The sequence below is a fragment of the Bos grunniens genome, chromosome 19 (assembly GCF_055505025.1).
Source record: "Bos grunniens cultivar Pamir isolate PY7600 chromosome 19, Bosgru_T2T1.0, whole genome shotgun sequence".
NCBI lineage: Eukaryota > Metazoa > Chordata > Mammalia > Artiodactyla > Bovidae > Bos > Bos grunniens.
In genome coordinates, this window is record NC_141183.1 from 45,790,676 (window position 1) to 45,813,422 (window position 22,747).

Below are 22,747 nucleotides of genomic sequence, written 5' to 3' on the forward strand. Positions count from 1 at the left end.
TGCATCCAGCTGCAGCTGAGAGGGTGGGGTGGCCCATGGGCTAGCCTGGGCCTGGCTCCCTCACTTAGAGGCCCTCCCTGGCACTAGGCTTCGCGGTGCCAGGGCTTCCTTGTGTGTTCATGAGATACTGATGGCGTTGGGAGCGGCGGCTGAGGCCCTTGGCTCTGAAACCCTGCTGCAGGCTAGAGTTATGTAATCTGTGCTGCCCAGAAGGGCCACTAGATGCTGCTCTGTGATGCCTGAGAGAACAAAGCATACTTCCTTAGGAGCCAGGGCTCAGCCTGGCTTTACTGGAACCCTTTCGGGGGCTGGCTGACTGGGGCACTGACCTCCCTTCCTTGGGAAGGGGGCATGCAGAGCATGGGAACGCTCCAGGAAGTCCTAGCTCAGCAGCGCATGTCCCAAGCGGGCTGGCCCTTCCAGCAGCTAGAGACAGACTATAGGATAAAGAGGCTGATGGATGGGGGTGGGATCTGGAGCGCTTCCCTGCAGTTCTCTGGTGAAGAGCGGGAAGAAAACAGCTGTGCATCATTCATCTGGGTCTGCCTCCTGGGTCCTTGATTCTGCCGTTTCGGGCAGATGGTTGCTCTTCCTTGCTTCGCATTTGGAGCAGTGATGGGAGCTTGAGGAGGGTGGTGGTGGGCTGGGTGAGCAGAGTGGTATGGCTCCTCAAAACAGAGCGGGCATGACACGCGTGGACAGCGTCTAGGGTTCCTCGGTCACAACAGCCAGTATGCTGGCAGCACCATCCCATTCATGCCCTGCTGCACACGTGACTTCACCTCTGACAAGTGTGAGGAGGTTGGGATAGTTCTGCCAAGAGCTCTTTTTGAAGGTAGTAGGTGAGGGCTGACTGGACAAAGGCAAGAGAGGACATGAGAGTGGCCAGGCTGGAAAAGGCCCAGGCCAACGCGAGCTTCCATCATGGTTTGGGAAGTAGGATGGAGTCAAGTGGAACTGCCCACCATGAGCTGAGAATAGTTAGAATTGAAATCTGCAGGTACCGGTAGCAGGGTGGGTCCAGATAGTTATAAGGGGTAGATTATAGGCTTAGAAATCTAAGCATATTTGGGAAAGTGGAAAGCATTTATTCCCTGCTTAACCTTCCATAATCTGAAGGGGACACAGGAAAAGCAATGTGGTCACAGGCCAAGTCAGGAGCGGGGCCTCCACTAGGGGCAAAATGAAAAAAGGCTGGGGTCCAGCTTTGCCTTACGAAGAGTCACTGGGCCAGGGACCCGGAGGAGACTGATGCTCAGCTCCTTCTACAGAGCACAGCTCCATTAGAAAAGCAGGTAGGGGCTGTTCCTTGAGCATTCAGAGGGAGGGGCACACCAAGCTAAGGGCCAGCCTTTACCTTCTAAGTTAAAATGACAGCTGCTGTGGATGTTTCTAAAGAGCGCCACAAGAAGTAGCCTCAGTACCGAGCACTGCATTTCCACTATACGGCCACCCAGGCCATTACTGACAGAGAAACCTCTGGGTAGTACTTTAGCAAATTCTAGTACTTTCCGATGATGTAGCATTGTTGTGACACCAGATTTTAATACTGCTCAGGGCAGTAGGCAGAGCTGACGCAGGTTGCTGGAGTGGTCTGGGCATCAGGGGACTGGGTATTCTCTGGACTGCCACTTCCTCCTTACCAAGTCCAGAGTGGTAATTGGAAACAGGACATGGTTTAAGTCTCTCTCTCCTCTTTCCCAGGTTAGTGGTCAAATCTGAGTCACCCATCTCTAGAACCAAACTAAAAGAATAACAAGAAGAGCCGTTGTGAAGGATTCTTGTTCTTTGTGAAAAGTTCTTAACAGAACCAGAATTTGACTCAGAATTTAATAATTTTAGGAGCACCGAGTCTTCAAATTATACCCGCTTAGCATGAAAAATAAAGTCGGCAGATCAGAGGCTGGTTGAAGCAAGTGCTTCAGTTGTACTATAACAGATAAAGAGGGCCTGTGGAAATTCTGAGGTCACATTAAGGATGGGCTCAGTATTCATCCGTCTCGGGGGCAGTGACCGAGCCAGGAGCCTCAGGGCCCTGTCCAGGTGTAGTGTGGGAAGGCGAGTAGCTCCGTGGAACGGCCCAGAGCAGCCTACGCCTCTGGCCTGTATTTCTGAGATTTACCTGGTTGGTGGGCATTGACCCGGATGGGACAACAGAGGTCTCGGAGGGAAAAGCACTCTGAATTCATGGGACAGTCCCCTCCGGATGCGCGTGGCACTGAGGCCTCCCCCCTCTCCGCCCTTGCTCCCTGAGCGCCCTAGCTTCTGTCCCCGGGATCTCGGGCATTAAATGGAAGGAGGCTACTCGGGTCCCAGCCTCCGTGGACTGCTTCTCGGGCGGCCGGGGCGCGGACGCGGCCGAGGGTGCCCCCGCCGCCGGCAGCTGCGGACGCCGCGGCGGGAACAAAGGCAGCACGTGTCTGGGCGGGGCGGCGGGCGGGGTCGCTCCCCGGCCCCGCCCCAGCCCTCCCCGTCCGGAGCTCCCCACCCGCCCAAGCTCAGCTGCGCGGTGCGTTCGCGAGTCTCACGCGGCCGGGCTGCTGCTGGCGCGGCAGCGCCGAGCGGGCGGTGAGCAGTGCGGGGAGGGGGCGGCTCCGCGGGGCGGGACGGGGAGGTGCCGCGAGTCCCCGCCGCCGGAGTCTGGGTCCTGGATGGGGCGCGGCGAGTAGAGAGGAGCCCGGAGCTCGCGGCCGCGTCGCTGCCCGCACCGCGCGCCGCTCGTGCTGAGCACGGCGGCGGCCCCAGCTCCCGGGTGAGACCAGGCCCGGCCGGCGCGTGGGCCGCGCGCGCGCGCGCCCGAGAGGGAGGCCGCTGAGGTGCGCGCCGGGGCGGGCGCGGGCGCGGCGGCGGCGGCGAAGGCGGCCGAGCGGGGGGCGGGGCCGCGGCGCCTGCAGAACCTTGGACAGAAGCTCCCGAGCCGCCGCCGCCGCGCGCGAGCCCCGCCGAGCCCCGGGACCGCGGCGCTGAGCCGCGGCGCGCATTGCGGAAGGTGCGGAGCGCCGGAGCCACCTGCTCGGTAAGCCTGCCCCTCGGGCAGCCCGCTGTCCCCGGGGGACCGGGGCCGCGGCCGCGCGCAGTGTCGAGGCGGGGTCCCCGGCCGCCTCCGCCGGCTCCCGCGCCCCCGCGCTGCCATCCGGACCGCGGCGGGAGCGGGTCTCGGTGCCGCAGTGGAGAGGCCGGGGTTGCGGCGCGGGGACGCGGGCGGGGCCGTGTCAACCAGGGAAGGCCCCGGGCGCGGGGCCGGGGCCGGGGCCGCCAAGGCCGGGGCGGAGGAGCGCGGCGCGAGCCCCGCCTGATGCTGAGAACCATCTTGTTTTGCCCCCACAGATCCGGAGGGGCGGCACGCGACCTCGGGAGCGCCCCCGCCTCCCCCTGGCCGCCGCGGCTCGGTGAGCTTCTTTCCTCCAGCCGGCAGGCTGGGCGCGCAGGGGCGCGGGTCCCCGCCCGGCGCGCAGCGGCACCATGGGCACGGTGCTGTCCCTGTCCCCCAGCTACCGGAAGGCCACGCTGTTTGAGGATGGCGCGGCCACGGTGGGCCACTACACGGCCGTGCAGAACAGCAAGAACGCCAAGGACAAGAACCTGAAGCGGCACTCCATCATCTCCGTGCTGCCGTGGAAGAGGATCGTGGCCGTGTCGGCCAAGAAGAAGAACTCCAAGAAGGTGCAGCCCAACAGCAGCTATCAGAACAACATCACGCACCTCAACAATGAGAACCTGAAGAAGTCGCTGTCGTGCGCCAACCTGTCCACGTTCGCCCAGCCCCCGCCGGCCCAGCCGCCCGCCCCCCCTGCCAGCCAGCTCTCGGGTTCGCAGACCGGGGTCTCCTCGTCCGTCAAGAAGGCCCCGCACCCTGCCGTCAGCTCCGCAGGGACGCCCAAACGGGTCATCGTCCAGGCGTCCACCAGCGAGCTGCTGCGCTGCCTGGGCGAGTTCCTCTGTCGCCGGTGCTACCGCCTGAAGCACCTGTCCCCCACGGACCCTGTGCTCTGGCTGCGCAGCGTGGACCGCTCGCTGCTGCTGCAGGGCTGGCAGGACCAGGGCTTCATCACGCCGGCCAACGTGGTCTTCCTCTACATGCTCTGCCGGGATGTCATCTCCTCCGAGGTGGGTTCCGACCACGAGCTCCAGGCGGTCCTGCTGACCTGCCTGTACCTCTCCTACTCCTACATGGGCAACGAGATCTCCTACCCGCTCAAGCCCTTCCTGGTGGAGAGCTGCAAGGAGGCCTTTTGGGACCGCTGTCTCTCCGTCATCAACCTCATGAGCTCCAAGATGCTGCAGATCAACGCCGACCCCCACTACTTCACGCAGGTGTTCTCCGACCTGAAGAACGAGAGCGGCCAGGAGGACAAGAAGCGGCTCCTCCTCGGGCTGGACCGGTGAGCCCGCCAGCCTGCATCATGGCTCAAGGATTCAATTCATTTTTAAAAATTTATTCTTAAATCAGATTTTGTGTACAGTATGTGTTTAGCAAAGCCACCAAGGGCCTCTCCCTTCCCACCTCCCCTCCTTGGGGTTTTCCTCCACCCTGCCAAGAACTCTGGGCGCTTCTGAACTCCTGAACCTTGTGCAACATTCAGAAGATGTATTCAGAGCCACCGTGGCCCCCAACATCTCACTCTGGGGAATTGAAAGGACTGACTGGCCTCTGCCGCCTGCGCCCTTGCTGGACCAAGGCAGGGAAGGCGGCCCACAGCCAGGCAGCCCAGGGAGGAACTGGAGTTTCTGGTTGGAGGCCCTTTGCTGGCTCCTGTTCTGGGTCGTCTGTTCTCCCAGAGGCTCCTGAAGCCGGCCACCTGGACTGCGCCGCACGTGGGCTTAGGAGGCCAAACGCCCGTGGCCCTGGGACAGCCTCTTCAATCGAGGGGAAGCCGGCCTGGTGCGAAGATCATGTCCTCTAATTTGGCCATGCACGACCCTGGTTTGCTCTTTTTTCTTTTTTAGGGAGAAGGGCTTTCCTTTCATGGAGACATGGAACCGCCCCCACCCCCCAACAACCCCCCCTCCTTCGTCCCCCACCCCCAGCCGTGTTGGTTAATGAGCTGGTTTGACTCACTAAGTTCTTTCATTTTGGGTCCCGGCTCCCAAGGGGTGGGGTGACGCCAGGGACAACTCCTTTCTTGGGTGAATTTTTCATTTGAATCATGCAGCTTAGTCACCCCATGGCGAAGGCCAGGGCAGCTGCAGGTGCCCATTGTCAACAGCCTGCCTCCCGGGCAGGTGGGGCTGCCATGCCTGGTTCTGAGCCAGTGCCCATGACATTTGCCCTGCGGAGCTGCAGGGATTGGGGCGGGGGTGATATCAGGGACCAGGGTGATGTGGTAATGATGCGCCCCTCCCCTCACCCCCTGTTGATGTAAAGCTGTTTCCAAACAGTTGAGTCTCTTCTGAAGACGAAGCCTTGTCCCGAAAGGCCCAGGGAGACGGCTGGATCTTGGAGACAATTATGAGCCGGGAGCCGAACTCCTGACTGCCTGCTGATTCTCCCGCTGATCATTTGCAGCTGCTGGTTTGGGTCTCCACCTTCAACCTTAGTGGCTGAAAAAAAAAAACAAAAACCCATGATGTGTCACTTAATTTTCTTTCTGATTCTCCCAGATTGGTGGCTGGGGGCTTGGGAGAGGACCCAGAGAAGGGAGCCAGCCTTCCGTGATCCCTCTGGCTTTGGGGAACAAAGACTGATGTGAAGGCCCACAGAGAATTCTCTCTTCCAGTCTCAAACCCCAAGGGGAGCTGGAAGGGGAGGCTGGGGGTGAGGGAGGCAGGGGGCCGTTTTACATAGGATTAGCTTCCAGGTGGCTGCCATTTCAGCACAAGCACTACTGAAATTCACATAAAAAAGAGAAAGCTGTGAAACTGAGCTCCCGATTTAACAGGCCCGGCGTCGAGCCTGCGGCCCCGTGGTGCTCGCGAGAACGAGGGCCTGCCCCAAGCTGGGAGCACGGGCCTCAGCTGCGCCCTGAGGCCCACGCCCAGCCGCTCCCAGGACCGCCGGCCAGATTTACCTGCCGCGGGGCTGGAAGGAACCCGCGGCTGCCGGCGGGGACCTCGCGTGCAGAGCCTCTCCTCCGCGGGAGTTGTCACACAGCCTGTCTGTGCAGATTCTGCTGCCGTGTGTGACCCGAGGTAGGCGGCCGGCGGGGGCGGCGGGGTCCCCGGCAGCACACGAGGGTGGGGGAGGGGTGGGGGAGGGGTGGCGTCCCGGGGCCAAGTGTCAGCAGCCGGGACCGGGGTCTGGAGTCGCTCCTTCGTGGGCCTTGCTGGGCCTGAAACGGCGAGAACGCGCACCCGCGAGATTCCAGTCGTGTGTGTTTCCTTCTCTCTCTCCATATTTATTTTTTTAATTTATGGAGGCGGTGCAAATTTCAGGAATGGTTGGGGACTAAAGAAAGAAGTCTCTAGTTCCATCCATATGAAGCCTGGCAAGGTCTCCTCCTCTTGCACTGGTCATCAGTATTGTGTAAAGAAACCGATATACTTGAGTGTGCAAGCAATGAACCCATTTGACATGCTGCTATGAAGACTACTTTTAGAACAATTAAAAAAAAAAAGAAAAACTAATCTACAAAAAAAACCCCACCCTTTATTCTTTAATTGTTGCTTTTACAGTGATATTGTGCATGCAAACCAGGAGCATTTTGTGTCTTAAGAAAAATAATCTTAGAACAGATGGCTGTGAAAATTACACCCGTGCACAGAACAAGTCACAGGAATAATAGTTCAGGATTTGGTTTTCCTCTTTTTTCTTGTAAAACCTGAAGGGTTGATATATTCTTTCCATGCAGTTATTAGAACTTAGTTTTGTTCTAGCAGTTGTTAAACTTGCAATGAAAAGGAAATGTGCCATTTTTTTTTTCCACTTGGAACTATTCTTAGCTGTATATTTGAAACTGCTAATTACACATGTGTGATGTATGTTGGTTTTTTAGTGCAATTTCTTCTGTAGCTATTCTTTGACCAAACTGTGGGTATTGTTAATATTAATTTATATTTGTCTCATTTTTGTATGTATGCGTAGCGTGTTTGTAAGTATGTGTGGTTTATAATCTGACAAGGTCATGAAGCTCAGTTTGGCTGTAATTTAATTCCCCTCCCCTTATTTTTATTTATTTTTGTACTGTGCTGATTAAATAAAATGCACTGACCATCCATTACACAGACTGTTTTTTGTGGGCACATCCTTCAAGAGCAGTCTGGGGGCTCATTTTTATAAAGGATTCTTGTGCTCAGAACATAATTGGATTGTGGTGTGGGGGAGGGGAGGAGGGCAGGGTTAGGGGAGAAGGCTTAACAATTGTGTTCACTGTTAAGGTGATTAAGAAAGAAGCCCAGGTGAAGTCAACTTGGGTTTCTTGGTGTGGCCAGGGCAGGAGTTGGTCTCTCAAGGCCCAGGACCTCCGACCAGGGAGGGTCAGGCCCAGGTATGGCCTGGCGAGGGCTGGGCCCCCAAGTGTGCTGGCCCAGGCTCTGCTTGTAGCGCACTGCCCCAAGGTCCCCCGGGCAGCAGGAGCCGGCTGGGTCCGTGTGGTTCAGCCCCGCCAGCCTAGCTCTGTGCAGGTTTCAAGAGGAAACTCCAGCTCCCAGATAAGCAGCCTCCCCAGCCCCTAATTGTGGCAAGGCTGGGGCCCCCTACCGGTTGTATTGCCATCGGTCTGTGCTCACTCTTGCCACCAGCCTGGGCCTTGGAGACCTGGTGTTTTGGCCTCAGTCCTCCCCGGGCTCTGCGCCTGGTGGGCTGGAGCTGCCCTGGGCTTTGGGGGCACTTGTTCAGGTTGTGCCTTTGAAGCTGGCAGCCTTTCGATCGGGGCGTCTTCTTTGTCTTCTGAGTCAGAAGCCGTCGTTGCGTGCTCCGGCCAGTGACTGGGGGTTGGGAGCATCCTCTGGCTGCAGCACCCTTGGGTGCTGGGGTTGCCCCATCTCCCTGCAGGGCCTTGCTTGCCGGCAGCTCACCCACCCCAACCAGAGGGCTCAGGGAGGGGCTGACCAGCCAGCCAGGGTGCACTCAGGCCTCTACCTGAGCTGCAGCCCTGGGCATCCGGGCCTTGCGTTTATTCTTTGCGCATTTGCATGCTTCGATTTCAGTAAAGGTGAAAGCAAAGCGCTTTCAGTGTGCAGGCCTCAAAATAGTGGTTACCACCACCACCTGGCCCCCTCCTGACTCCTCCTCCCCACAGCTGTTTTCTATTTAATATTTTTCATCAGAAGCCTCAGGCCAACTATTCTCCATTTTTACCTTACTTGTGCTTAATGCTCCTTTCAGCCTCCAGGATAACAACTGACTTTCTACATGCCCAAATTTCACCATTTTAGATAGTTTTCAACTCAATAAGCAGAATACCTTTAAGAGTAAGATTTAATGCTTTATTGCTCTTGATGATAAATCAAAATATGCTTTAGAAATAAAGTTAATTTAATGGAAAATAGGAATATACGCACCAAACCATAAAACCACATTTAACTAAATCACGAGAAAACACTTCATTGCATACAATCACTGTGTCCCCCCTGCTTTGCCTTCGGCGCCGTGATCACACCCGAAATTCTTTCCCTCAGTGACCACACACACTGACTTCTTGCAGGACATCATGAAAAAGTGCTTGTGGACGGTGCTCGCGCGCCGGCCCTCAGCCGGGAGGCGCTGCGCTCGAGGGCCAGAGGCCACACCCAAAGGCGGGAGGTCGGACTCCGGAACCCCCCTCCTCTCCAGCCTCCGAAAGGCACTCATTTGGCATGTTCTGTTTTGGTGTGTCTAAAACATAACGTTTGCATGTATCTAGTAAAGCAACAAGTTTGGGGCAGTAAGTGGAAAGGAGAGGCGATGTTCCAGTTGAGGAGGACCGATAGCGTCAAGGCAGTTGGCAAAGCTGTGGGTGTTGCTGAATGGGGCCCTGTGCGGGTAGCTGACCAGGCTTGGAGGATGAGAGTGGGTTTCAGAGACCAGGATGGCAGCAGGGCTCTTGTGCTGTGGATGGTATGGGGTGTGCATGTGCTCAGAGCCCTGGGGGTGGTGGCAGGCTCTGGGTGTGCTGGGCAGGGCTGGGGTGCTGGGGGTGGGAGGAGGGGAGCCCCAGGGGTGAAACAGTTAAGAAAAGCCAGGATGTGTTTCTTGGACACCCTGCCTGGCTCCGCCTGGGGCGTGGGCCCACTCTCAGCGCCCCCTTAACCACATGGGGTGCCTGAGTCTTGACTCTTGAAGGTTCCAGGCTGGGAGCCCCGGGGCTGCCCAGGGGAGTGCGGCATGGTCCCGGGGCATCTGGAGCACACGTGCGCTCTGCAGGGCAGGGACTGGCAGGGCGCCGCTCTCCTGGCCTGGGTGGGCATCCTGGCCTGGCCTGCAGTGCCAGGACCCCTGCTCTCTTTCCTATCGCTCCCCTTCCCCAGGTTCCTCTGGGCCCCGACCCTCCTGCCCCCGGCCTGGTTCTCCACGTGTGAGGCAGAGGCATTGGAGGGGGAAAACTTCAGACCCCCTAGTGCTCCCCTTTCTTTCCATTTTATTAGTGTTCCTGACACCAGTGTGGCACAGCGGACGTGGTATCTGGTTAGTAACCCTGCTCCTAACTGCAGAAATAAGTGTAAGACAACCACGGCCTGGGCTGCATGGTTCAGTAAGACGGTTCCTGGAGCATTCCCCGAGCCATGCTCTCTGGGCAGAGGGTCAAGGGGCTGGGGGCTGGCTCTGAGTGGGACAGACTGCCCACTGGGCGAGGTGGTTCCTTTGGCCAGGGGCTCCTGGGCTGAGGGGCTGGCTCTCCAGGTGAACCTGCTCACCTGGTGGTCTTGGCGGGCTGCTGGGGAGAGGGGGTCCATGGGGAGTTCCGAGAATCTCCCTGAACCAGGGCGTGGGGTTGCTATCCTTGGGGAGGAGGGGGCACCTGGGCCCAGAGAGGGCAGGGCTACCTCTCCACGGCCGCCCGCAACTCCAGAGGCTTGGTCTGGTTGGAAACAACATCCAGGCTCCCCCAGCCCTCCCCTGGCAGGGCCAGTAGCCAGTCACAGGGCCAGGCAAGCCCATCTGACCTGGCATGGGGGTGGCCCTCACTGACCAGAGGGGAGCTGTTCTGGAGAAGCTGCTGCAGGCTGGGCAGGACACAGGGTCTTTGATTTGTTGAGGGGGCCGTGGACAGTCGGGACAGAGGAAGACAGAGATCAAAGGCAGAAGCCGGGCTGGACCTCAGGGAGGAGCTGCAGGGGAGGCAGGGGGCCCCCTCCCAGCCTGGACCCTGGTGAGCGGGCGTCTAGCGGCGGCTGGGCGGGCAGCCCCCATCTCCCTGCGCTTCAATTGCCGGGCACGCTGAGGATGAAGCCTGAGCGATTCTTGGTGAAGTCAGGCTGCGGCTGGTTGAGCCGTGTCTCCACAGAGACCGTGCACTTCTTCCCGTGCAGGCTGCACTGGACGGGGTTGGTGACGTTGACTTGAAGGTGGCGCTTCTCACTGGAAGAACCAAGAAGACAGGCAGTTAGCAGGTGGCCGGGGGTTGGGGGGAGTCTCCCAGGCCACCCAGGTGCCCCCCAGGCTGGGCACAGAGAGGGTGAGGATGGGAGAGATGGCGCTTGGCTATAGGCCCAAACCAAAGTCATAGGCGAGCCAGGGTCCAGCTCCCGAGAACCCACATGTGGGGCAGGACAGAGCATGGAGCTGCAGCGGAGCCGCGGTCACCACCCTCGGGCCTGAGGCCAAGGACCAAGGCCTGGGCTTTAGATGTCAGCTGGGGGATGTGGCGGCAAGGGGCTCTGATGTGATCATCCGCTTTCTCTGATGCCAAGAGAGAGCCCCAGGGGTGCTGCGTCCAGGGGCAAATGGGGGCTCTTCCCTACCCATGGTCTCCGACAAGAGAAATGCCTTCTGTGAGTCCTGGCTCGGCCCTGGCTGGCGTGGGTCTGGCTGTGAGAACCAGTCTGATGCCAGTGGCCCTGGGGTCGGGGGTGCTGCCCCAACATGGGGCGGCTTTGTGGTTGGCAATGTGGCAGGGAGGGTGAGCGGCGCTTCTACCCGTACTGCTGGCAGCTTGTGCGTGTTCCCCAGCCCGGGGGCCATGTGCCCTCCTGGCCCAGCCAGGGTGCCGGGCGGGGAGGCTGTGCACTGCTAGGTAGAGGCAGTGCCTGGCCTCTGGCGCCTTGAGATGTACCAAGTGCACTTCAGGTGCCGTCCGCGTAAGAGCTGGGAGACCTGTGGCTGGCACGGGCTCACCCCGCGCCTTGTGCCTTGCTGGCTTTCTCAGCACCGGGAGGTCTGGACGGGCTGGCCTGGCTCCCTGTGCTGGGCCTGCCTTCAATTCCCCTGGGGCGCTCTTGGGTGTGGTCAGGTTGGGCTTCCTGGGTGGTGGCTGCTCCTGGCATTGGATGGGGGATGCCAAGGGTCCACCTGGATGGGAGGCCAGGCCGAGGCTGGCCCAGGGGAGAGGGAAGTGCTTTCCAGGCACTGCCTGGCCTGGGTGACACCATCTCTCAGACCCTTTACTCCATAGGAAGAGCACCCGTGGGCAGTGGCACGCTTAGCCTCTGAGTGCCCGGAACACCAGGCTGGCCTTTGCCGCAGCATGGAGGGGCAGCTGTGGCCGTGTTCTTAGGGGCTTTCCACATGGCTGTTTCCTACCAGCTTTCTTGTTCAACGTGTTGTTGGAGCAGAAAATGGGCACAGGAAGAGACCCACTGTTATTTCTCATGGGCATTAGGTATCTGCTGCTTAATGTCTCGTCCGCTGCAGCTAAAACCTTGGCTTAGATGGCTATTTTTAACCAGGCTTGGGCATAAAAATAGCAGAGCCCATTGTGGGCAGTGCCTTGGGCACCTCTTCACTCCTGCAGGAGCCAGGATGCCGTGCCTGTGGTCTTGGTGAGGGGTCCTTGGACCCTCCGGACCAAGCGGAGCCCTGGCACTGAAGCCCTGCTTGCAGCTGGAGATGCCCCGAGTTCCTGCCTGTCTTTGCAGGGCTGCTGTGGGGTTTGGGCAGAAGAGAGGGGCTTGAGTAGTTACACGTGTTGAGGGCAGGAAGAAGCACCGGCTTTCTGGTCTGAAGAGCTAGGCGGCTAAGCGACCCCTGGCTGATGCCATCCACACTGCCATCAACTGACAACAGAGTAAGGTAATGTGGATTGAGGCTGACTTGTAGAGGAAGAAAACAGAATTACCACACGACCCAGCAATTCCACTTCTGGATATATACCCAAAAGAAAACAGGTGTTCAAACAAAAACTTGTACAGGAATGTTTATAGCAGCATTATTTACAGTAACGCAGAATAAACTTTGGATATAATTCATCCATTTATGATAAAAAACACAACCTCTTCAGATAGTGGGCACAGAGAGAACACACTTCAGTATAATAAAGGCCATATATGTGGCAAACCCACAACTAACATCATACTCAGTGGTGAAAAGCTGAAAGCGTATTCTCTAAGATCAAGCGCCCACTCTGGACACTTATTCAACGTGGTTTTGAAAGTCCTAGCCACAGCAATTGGAGAAGAATGACCATACCGCCCAAGGCAATCTACACTCGCAGTACAATCCCAAATTACCAATGGCATTTTTCACAGAACTAGAACAAGAATTTTTAAAATTTGGGTTTCCCTGTGGCTCAGCAGTAAAGAATCCACGTGCAGTGCAGGAGATGTGGGTTCAGTCCCTGGGTCGGGAAGATCCCTTGGAGGAGGGAATGGCAGCTTACTCTAGTATTCTTGCCTGGAAAGTCCCATGGACAGAGGAACCTGGTGGGCTACAGTCCATGGGGTTGCACAGTTTGGGGTTGCACGACTGAGCAACTGAGCACTCAAAAAATTTTTTTTGGAAAATACATATGGAAACACAAACCCCCCTGAAAAACCAAAACGATCCTGAGAGAGAAGAATGGAGCTGGAGGAATCGCCCTCCTTGACCTCAGACTATACTACAAAGCTACAGTAATCAAAACGACGTGGCATGGCATAAAAACACACTTATAGATCAGTGGAGCAGGAGAGAGCCTAGAAACAAACCCACACACTTACGGTCAATTAATCTACGACAAAGGAGGTAAGAATACAATGGAGAAGAGACAGTCTCTTCAACAAGTGGTGCTGGAAAAACTGGACAGTAAAAGAATGAAATCAGAACACAACACTATCTACAAAAATAAGCTCAAAATGAGTTAAAGAAGTAAACATAACACCACATACTATAAAACGCCTAACATATGCCTAGGAGTGGGATTTTAGGGTCATAGGGTAACTCTTTGATTCTTAAACTACTGTCCTCTATAGCAGCTATACCAATTTACTGGAGAAAGCAATGGCACCCCACTCCAGTACTCTTGCCTGGAAACCCATGGACTGGAGGAGCCTATTGGGCTGCAGTCCGTGGGGTCGCTAAGAGTCAGACACAACGGAGCGACTTCACTTTCACTTTTCACTTTCCTGCATTGGAGAAGGAAATGGCAACCCACTCCATTGTTCTTGCCTGGAGAATCCCAGGGACGGGGGAGCCTGGTGGGCTGCTGTCTATGGGGTTGCACAGAGTCGGACATGACTGAAGCAACTTAGTAGCAGCATACCAATTTACAGTCCCACCAAGAGTGTAGGAGGGTTTCTTTTTCTCCACACCCTCTCCAGCATTTAATATTTGTAGATTTTTTGAAGATGGCTATTCTGACTGGTGTGAAGTGATACCTCATTATAGTTTTGATTTGCATTTCTCTAAAAATTAGCAACATTGAACATCTTTTCATGTGCCTTTTGGCCATCTGTATGTCTTCTTTGAAGAAATGTCTATTTAGGTCTTCTGCCCACTTTTTGGTTGGGTTGTTTATTGTTTTGATATTAAGCTCTATGAGCTGTTTGTATATCTTTGAAATTAATCCCTTCTCAGTAGCATTGTTTGCAGATATTTTCTCCCTTTCTGTAGGCTGTCTTTCCTTTTTGTCTATGGTTTCCTTTGGTGTGCAAAAGCTTTTAGGTTTAATTAGGTCCCATTTGTTTATTTTTGTTTTTATTTCCATTAGGAGACAGATCCTAAAAGATACTGCTACAATTTAGGTCCAAGAGTGCTCTGCCTATGTTTTCCTCTAGGAGTTTTATAGCATCATCCCACTACTGGACATACATCTGGAAAACACCATAATTAAAAAACATACATGAAAAAAAAATAAATAAAAAACATACATGTACCTCGGTTCACTGCAGCACTGTTCGCACGGAAGCGAACTGAATTTCCATTGACAGACGAATGGATAAATAAGATGTGGTACACATATGCCGTGGAATGTGACTCAGCCGTGAAAAAGAATGAAATGACGCCACTCGCAGCAATGTGGATGGATGCAGAGATTATCATATCATGAAGTAAGTCAGAGAAAGGCAAAGATATGGTATCACTTATGTATGTAATCCAAAACTTGGCACAAAGTTTAAAATCTTATTTACAAAACAGAAATTGACATGCAGACATAGAAAACAAACTTACGGTTCCCAAAGGGGACAGAGAGGAGGGAGAGAGAGAAATTAGAAGATTAATATATACGCACTACTATACATAAATAAGCAACAGGGACCTCCTATATAGCACAGGGAACTATATTCAGTATCTTCTAATAAACTACGATGGAAAAGAATCTGAAAAATAATATATGTACATATAACTGAATCACTTTGCCGTACACTCGAAACTAACACAACATTGTAAATTAGCTGTACTTCAATAATTAAAAGGTAGAAATAACCCAAGCATCTATCAACTGATGGAGGAACAAACAAATGTGGTCCAATAAAATATTATTTAGCCATAGAAAGAATGAAGTAATGATGCCTGCTACAACATGGATGATACCTTGTTAAGCTAGACAGAAAAAGCTACGTTATATAATTCCACTCATATGAAATGTCAGAATAAGCAAATTCATAGAGACAGAAAACAGAGGAGTTGGGGTGTTCCTTTGATGAAAATATTCTGGAACTCATCAGTGGTGATGGGTGTGCAACACTGAATGTACTAATTGTGACTAATGGTAAATTTTAAGTTACGGGTATTTTACCACAATTTTTTTTTTTTCCAAGTGGGTTGATCTAAAGGAAATGTAAGAACTTGCCCTCAAACTGTGTTTTTTTTTCCTCAGCATTTTAATAGGGTTTTAAGGCCAGCGAGGGGTTTCTTGTGCTTATCTTGAAGACAGACCAGTGCGGGCGGGTCCAAAAGGCAGATAAGGGAGTGGATTCTCTGCAGGTGTCAAGTGACATCTTCTGCTGGAGCTTCACCACACGGGAAATCTTCAGGGAACCAGCGCATGGTCCTTAGTTTTTAAAGAAAAGAGAGCAGATTTTATAGCTGCCGATGACAGCTGTGATGGAGGCTGCTGGCTGTGAGGGGGAGGGGCTTTCCTCCCCGTTTTCTGTTACCGGATTTAATGGCTCAGCAAACTGTGGAATTCGGGTACTTTCATCTCGTTTCATCTGTTCCAAGCCATCATTGCAGACAAATGGCCTTGATCAAGTTACTTTGCTTCCGTTTCCTCCAGTCCTGTGTTCACCAGAGAAATCCATGGGTCAACACAAGACCGGATCCGCGGGCATCCCTTGCAGCCGTGCGCTGAAAAGTCTTGCCTTCAGTGTGGTAGCGCCAGTGTCTGCAGGAGCCGAACCAGCCCAGAACTTGTCCCTGCTGTCCAGACCCCTGCCCCGCAGCAGCCCGGGACTTGAGCCACCTTCTCTCTCTCTTTTTTAAAATTTATTTATTGTGTCTGTGCTAGGTCTTCGTTGCTGCGAGAGGGCTTTCTCTAGCTGCGGTGAGCGGGGGGCTACTCTTGAGCTGGGGTATGTGGGCTTCTCACCGTGGTGGCCGCTCTTCTTGCAGAGCACGGGCCCTAGGCGTACGGGCTTCAGCGGTCGTGGTGCAAAGTCTTAGTTGTCCCTCAGCATGTGAAATCTTCCTGGACCAGGGATCAAACCCACGTCCCCTGCATTGGCAGGTGGATTCTTACCCACTGGACCAGCAGGGAAGCCCCGCCCTCTGTTCTTGAGGGGGTTCCCTGCTGGAGCTCTAACTCCTGCACTTGAAGGGAACTGGGATGCGAGTGAGGGGAAGTGCAGTGGGCTGATGCATGGATCCTCTGGGGGAGTGGCCAGCAGTTCCAGAGACTTCAGGGCTAACGCAATGATCTCTGTGTTTGGTCACAGGATGTGGTGGGAGGAAGCTTGCTTTGCAGCAAGCACAGGCAGGTCGTAAAGAGATGCTTTTCGCAGCGGTGAGACATGTAGTGTTTCACAATAAACTTTAAATTCACCAAGACGGGCCGCCCTCCACCTGAATGCCTCTGGGGCACAGTGCAGGGTCTCCAGCTCCCAGGGAGGACAATGGTCTGCTCGTTTCTGCAGCTGGTCCCTACATGTTTCGCTTCTTGCAAGAAGGAAGTCCTTTGACACGAGTCCTGCTTATGTTAAACCGCAGAGGGCAGCTTTCAAAATCCTGCTGTAGGAAATGCTACTTCTGTTTTTGTCAGGGTCAAACGGACACTTTGACCACGGTCCTCCTCAAGCAAGTCTGAGAATCCAAGCGCCCGTGCAGTCTTGAGTGGGGGTGTCACATCTCCTGGCCTGCTGGGTCTCTCTGGGTTTGTGGCTGGTGAGGGATGGGGGGGCCGGGTGACACCATTTTAAAAAGTTTTTTCTTTTTTTTATTAACTTATTTGGCTACACTGGGTCTCAGCTGCAGCACATGGACTCTGTAGTTACTCCGAGGCTTGCAGGATCTTATTTTCCTGACCATGCAGGGATGGAACCTGCATCCCCCGAACTGCAAGGCCGATTCTTAACCATTGGACCACCAGGAAAGTCCCGTGACACCACTGGGACTGAGTCATTAATGGTTCTGGGCAGGCAGCATGTCCTGAGGACCCCACGCAGCCTGCATTTGCCTCCTCCACCACACCACCGAATGATAGGCTCCTGGTCTGGTGGGCAGAACCCCTGTGGCCCTGACGCCTCCCCTCCAGGCAGGGACACCCTCCCCCAGGCTCTCCTCTCTCAGCCCCATCACCCGTCTCTCCCCCACCCACTCTCCTCCTCTTGATGGAGATTTACCAAGCACCCATGCTGGGCTGGGCTCCGTCCAGAGAAAGTGAACATAAAGAGGGTAGGATGCAGGTCCCGACTTCAAGGCACCCATTCTTTTTCTTTTTTAAAAAAATTTTTCTCTTGTATGTATGTGGTCGCTCAGTCATGTCCGACTCTTTGTGACCCTTTGGACTGTAGCCTGCCGGTACAGCCAGTTAACACTGTTGTGATAGTTTTAGGTTGACAGCAAAGGAACTCGGTCATACATATGCATGTTTCCATTATCCCCCAAACTCCCCTCCCAATCAAGCGGCCACGTAACACTGAGCAGAACTCCCTGGGCTATATGGTAGGTCCTTGTTAAGGCACCCGTTCTTGACAGGAAAATGGGCAAGCGCGAATGACCCGAGATACGCACAGGAGCCACCGGAGCGTGGGTGGCTGGTCTGGGATGCCAGAGGGGATGACGTCAGACAGACGCCTCGAGAAGCAGCAGGGATTGTGCAGGAGCCTGTTTCTGTCTCCTCGCTCCCTAGATACGTTTATCTTTGGTCCTTTTCATTCTATACATTCTCCCCCAGTGCCCTGCTTCCCTGGTGGCTCAGTGGTAAAGAATCCGCCTGCCAGTGCAGGAGACCTGGGTTCGATCCCTGAGTTGGGAAGATACCCTGGAGAAGGAAATGGCAACCCACTCCAGTATTCTTGCCTGGAAAGTCTCGTGGGCAGAGAAGCCTGGCAGGCTACAGGCTACAGGGTTGCAGAGAGTTGGACATGACTGAGTGACTGAGCACGCACACCTCCACCCTCTCCTCCAGGGTGTCACCCATAACTGGGGTTTCAAGGACAATTACCCAATCAGTGCCCCCTGTCTCAGCCAGAGGCCCGAGCACATAGGTGCAGCCACCTGCTAGACAAATCCCCTGGATGTGCTGCAGACAGCTGAGCCTGTGTGTGTCCAACCCTGAGCTCATCCTCTTGGCCCCTTCCCCAAACTGCTTCCCTCCTCCTGTCGAGCCTGTCACAGGGAGACGTGTCATCATCCATCCATCACATAGGCTGGGAAGCCCGGCTCAGCCCGGGTCCCTCCTCCGCCCACGTCATTACTGAGTTCTCTCTTATTTCACTTTCTCGGTCTCTCTCCGCGGCCACCCTTACTGCCCAGAACCCCAGCCCCCTTTTCCTACTTATGAACACAGCCGCCTAACCCAGTCTTCTGTCTTCGGTTTGCCCTGCACTCCACTTCAAACATGTCCTCCTCGTTGTCATCAGAGAGATATTTAAAGGCACTAAAAGATGCTGTCGTTCTGCTGCTAAAAACCTCTTCAGTCATTCCCCAGTGCTTTCCAGAACCGCCTGCCTCCCACTCCCCACCCCCAGACCGAGCTGGGTGCCCCCTGTTCTCTCGAAGCCCCGAGCAGGCATTGGTGCTGCTTCCAACAGTGTGATTGGGGCTGACAAGCTCTGCTCACTGTGTACAAATGTCTTCAACATGAACACGATTCCCCAGGAAGAATATTTAAAATCAAAGTGGAGGTTGCAGGCCAGGAAGGGTGACCCTCCAGGGTCAGGAAGAAGGACGGGGTGGGATGTCAGCGGATGCCAAGCCAAGGACACGCAGGCACCAGGGCTGAGATCAGTGTGAGGCTGCCGGTCACCAGGAGCCTGCCTCCCAGCGTGGCAGAGAGGCACAGAGCCACGGTGTGAGAAGATACACACAAAAAGGGTTTTCCAGTAAAAAAGAAAAAAAAAGAAAACCTCAAGCTTTCTTCTCTCGACCTCTTGAAAAACAGATCCACTGCAGGTTCCCAAAGGCAGGGCACACCTGGACACCCAGGGCGAAGAGAGACACTGCTTGCAAAGGAATCATAGGCCTGCTCATCCGCTAGGAGGGAAAAATGAAAACACAGACTCACCAAAGGGTTTATGGAAAATATCTGTCAACCTGGAATTCTATCCCCGACCCATCGCCTGAGCACGGGGCCAACAGAAAGGCTTTCTCAGACAACGAGGGTGAGCCCCGGGGAGCTGGGCAAGCTCAGCTCTTGGGTAAAGAAGGACCCTGTCGTTCGTCAGGAAAGACGCTGAATCCAGAGGGAAAGCGTGGTGCGGGCGATGTGCTGGGAGCAGACCCACCGGCAAGCACGCAGGTCAGTCTCAGCAAGCGGTAAACACAGCACTGATGAAGGCGACTGAGCGTTTCAGACCAACGCGGAACAACATCCTGGAGAAGAGCAACGTGAGAGATGGGCTGTGGTCCCAGGAAACTGTTCCAGGGTCCCCGTCTCATCTGGGAGGAGGGTAAGGAGACTGATAAACTTCAGGTTCCACAGACAAGCACAAAAGTAAAGGCAACTGATGGTAAAGGAGAAGGTAAGACTGCAATGCGCACGTTCCAAAGAAGCGGAAGGAAGCGGGACAAGAAAGTCTGCTTCACTTAATGGAAGGAAGGAAAGGTGAGCAAAAGGAGCAAAGAAGGAACACGGGGACGAGAAAACATAAGCCGACATGGAGGTGAACCCCTGTTAACCTCAGAGACATAGTAATACATCTTTTGTTGTTTAGTTGCTAAGTCGTGTCTGACTCTTTTGCGACCCCGTGGATGGTAGCCCGCCAGGCTCCTCTGTCCGTGGGATTTCCCAGGCAAGAATACTGGATGGGGTTGCCATTTCCTTCTCTAGGGGATCTTCCCAACCCAGGGATCGAACCCGCGGCTCCTGCATTGGCAGGCGGATTCTTTATCGCTGAACCACCAGGGAAGCATGTCTTTTGTTACCTGAACTTTACTGACTGCAGTGTTTCAATATTCACTTACATAATAAATTATTGGCCACACTCGTTAATTTCGGCAAGAACCACCCCCACCCCACCCCAGCCCGCCCTGGTCAATAATGTGTTAAAAGGGAGTTCTCAGACTGAATTGAGAAATGTGGCTAGAAGTCTATTTGCAAGAGACCCATCTCGAGCCTACTGACAAAGATAAGTTAAAGGAAGAAACAAGATATGCAAGGCAAATATTAATCACAAGAAAGCTGGCAGACAGCGCTGCTGCTGGGGAAAGAACTGGTGAGATAACGCTCTCCTTTTTCAAGGAGTTGTTCGCTAGGAAGATCCTCTCCAGAAGACAGCGAATACATTTGTGTGAGACGGCGTGAGATGTGCAAAGATATAATGACATGTCCGCAAATAGTCAATGATGTTAATATACTTTTCCCCCAAACGTACAGGTCTGCAGACAATGTTAAAAGAACATAGACTTGAACCCAATTAATAATATAGATTTGAACCAAATAAATAAGCTTTGTGTGTTCAACTATATTCAACAATTAGAGAATACACATTTTTTGAAATTGGAGTGTAACTGCTTTGCAATGTTCTGTTGGTTTCTGCTGTACAACAAAGTGAGCCAGCTATATAGTATACCTATATCCCCTCCCTCTTGGACTCCCCCCAAACACCCCACATCCCACCCCTCTAGGTCATCACAGAGCACCGAGCTGAGCTCCCTGTGCTATACAGCAGCTTTTCAATAGCCATCTGTTTTACACAGAGTGGTAGTATATATATGTCAGTGCTAATCTCTCAATTCATCCCATCCTCTCCTTTCCCCACTCTGTCCACAAGTATGTTCTCTACATTTGCGTCTCTATTCCTGCCCAGCAAATAGGTTCATTGGCGCCATTTTTCTAGATTCCCCATATATTTGTTAATATATTTGTTTTCCTTTCTGACTGACTTCACTCTGTATGACAGACTCTGGGTCCATCCATGTCTCTACAGATGACCCAATTTTGTTCCTTGTTATGGTTGAGTAATATTCCACTGTATGTATGTACAACATCTTCTTTATCCATTCATCTGTTGATGGATATTTAGGTTGCTTTCATGTCCTGGCTGTTGTAAAGAGTGCTGCAATGAAGACTGTGGGACATGTGTCTTTTAAAAAAAATTATTTATTTGACTGTGCTGGGTCTTAGTTTTGGCATTTGGGGATCAAGTTCCTTGACCACGGATCAAACCCAGGCCCCCTGCATTGAGAGTTCAGATTCTTAGCCACTGGGCCACCAGGGAAGTCCTGCATGTGTGTCTTTTTGAATTACGGTTTTCTCAGGGTATATGCCCAGTAGGGGGATTGCTGGGTCATACAGTAGTATTACACATGATTTTAAAGTATACTTGGAATAGGTACCATATCCTAAAAAGAAATTCAATAAATACTTAAGAATTAGTATCAGACTGAGACTATCTGACGATAATACAATATGAATAGAAATCAAATAGAGACTATAAAAACAATAGTAAGTACTGTATGCTCTTTTGCTAAGTGCTTTACAAATAGCAACTCATGAGATCCTCATGACGGGATGAGGTAAGTTCCATCATCAGAAGAGGACATGAGGCCCCAAGAATCTAACTACCTGCCACGATCAGAAAGCAGAGCCAGATCTGAACCTGGGCATCTGGGCCAGAGCCCAAGCCTTAACCTCTGTGTACACCGCTACTAAAACAGTCACTGGAATATAATCATTAGCTCAGCCCCCTACTTCCTAAGAGCTTCTGGGCAGTTTTCATCCCCTGATCAAGAGCTCCTAAGGGCAGCTATCTGATACAGAATAGGAGTTCCATAACTGTCTACAGAAAGAATGAATTTTTAAGAGAGACATCATTAAGAAAGCAGCTGGGACTCATTTCAATGTCAGACGCTAACCAGAAGACCCAAGGGCAACATCAAGCCTCTTCAAAGCGGGGTTGATGAGAAGTGAGTTGGAGCCACGGGTGAGTAAGGGCTGGGCTCTGGGGCCGCACCTGCCCTCCTGGCACTGCGCTCCGGGGGAGGCGGTGTGGAGGTGTGGAGTGTGATTAAGGCGCATGAAGAGGCCCCGGGGGTGCTCACCGTTCCCGAGATGCTTTTCGAGAGCCAGAGAACCCTTCTGCAAAGTGAATCATTACTTTGCTTTCTAAATCCAAACTCTCACATCCTGGGTGTTCCCTCACCATTGCTGATGACGTTCTCAGGGAGACAAAAATGTTCGTAGGGTGACAGACACTTGGACTGATGGATTTTGGAAACATACATGCAAGGTTGGAGAAGTTCCAGGAATGACATCAATGAACATGTTGTCATCTTTTTTTTTCTGTTTTTCGAGGTTGAATGGAGATGAGCAGACGCTGGCTTCATGCACATTTCTTTTTTAAAGATTAATTTTTGGCTGTGCTGTGTCTTCTTTGCTGCACTTGGGCTTCCTCTGTGGCGAGCGAGGGCTAGGTGCAGTGCACAGGGTCCTCATTGTGGGGGCTTCTCTTGTTGAGGAGCATGGGCTCAAGGGCACACAGGTAGCTGTGCACGGGCTCCGATGCCATGTGGCATGTGGGGTCTTTGCAGAACAGGGATGGAACCGGTGTCCCCTTTTATCCTGGCAGGAGGATTCTTAACCACTGGACCACCGGGGAAGCCCTCCATGCACATTTCGCAGTAATCTCCTGAGTAATGTGAGCAGATACTTCCCAGCCTCACTTAGCTGTTGGTTGGCTATGGCCGGTACAATTAGCAGCGTCTCTTGTGTAGCTTTAAGAGGGGTTTAGGGGGAAGGGAGAGCTTGACAATCAAAACCATCCACTTATAGGGAACTTCCTCCCATTAGGCACTGCCTTCAACATTTTACCTGCTTCATCTCATTTAATCCTGACCAACACCTTACAAGGCACTGCCATTACTTATGCCCACGCC

The 22,747-nt window shown here is 53.5% G+C and overlaps 2 protein-coding genes and 1 long non-coding RNA gene across 5 annotated transcripts in view; 2 read left to right on the top strand and 1 right to left on the bottom strand.

The window, feature by feature from the left end:
- The first annotated feature begins 2,411 nt into the window (after positions 1 to 2,411).
- CDK5R1 (cyclin dependent kinase 5 regulatory subunit 1) lies at positions 2,412 to 5,565 on the top strand. 2 transcript variants are annotated; one of them, XM_086360266.1, is made up of 2 exons: positions 2,412 to 2,568; positions 3,328 to 5,565. In XM_086360266.1, the coding sequence occupies exon 2, from the start codon at positions 3,463 to 3,465 to the stop codon at positions 4,384 to 4,386; it is 924 nt and encodes a 307-aa protein (XP_086216392.1). In that variant the 5' UTR covers positions 2,412 to 2,568; positions 3,328 to 3,462; the 3' UTR covers positions 4,387 to 5,565. The 2 variants fall into 2 exon arrangements, with proteins under 2 accessions (XP_086216392.1, XP_086216391.1); XM_086360265.1 differs by lacking the exon at positions 2,412 to 2,568 and adding an exon at positions 2,575 to 3,016.
- A 273-nt stretch (positions 5,566 to 5,838) lies between these two features.
- The window catches only part of LOC147352523 (uncharacterized), a 34,927-nt gene continuing 18,018 nt past the window's right edge, over positions 5,839 to 22,747 (top strand). Inside the window, exon 1 of one of the 2 annotated variants that reach the window (XR_015148235.1) lies at positions 5,839 to 6,129. This is a non-coding gene — a long non-coding RNA (uncharacterized LOC147352523). The remainder of the gene's footprint in view (positions 6,130 to 22,747) is intronic. The other variant, XR_015148236.1, reaches the window with a different exon arrangement.
- MYO1D (myosin ID) overlaps positions 8,343 to 22,747 on the bottom strand; it is a 359,000-nt gene continuing 344,595 nt past the window's right edge. Inside the window, exon 22 of the mRNA XM_086360259.1 lies at positions 8,343 to 10,435. Within this exon, the coding sequence (XP_086216385.1) occupies positions 10,279 to 10,435 (157 nt within the window). The 3' untranslated portion in view covers positions 8,343 to 10,278. The remainder of the gene's footprint in view (positions 10,436 to 22,747) is intronic.

Excerpts from the sequence above, each read along its gene's own strand:
- CDK5R1 (XM_086360266.1), top strand. The coding sequence starts at position 3,463 with ATGGGCACGGTGCTGTCCCTGTCCCCCAGCTACCGGAAGGCCACGCTG.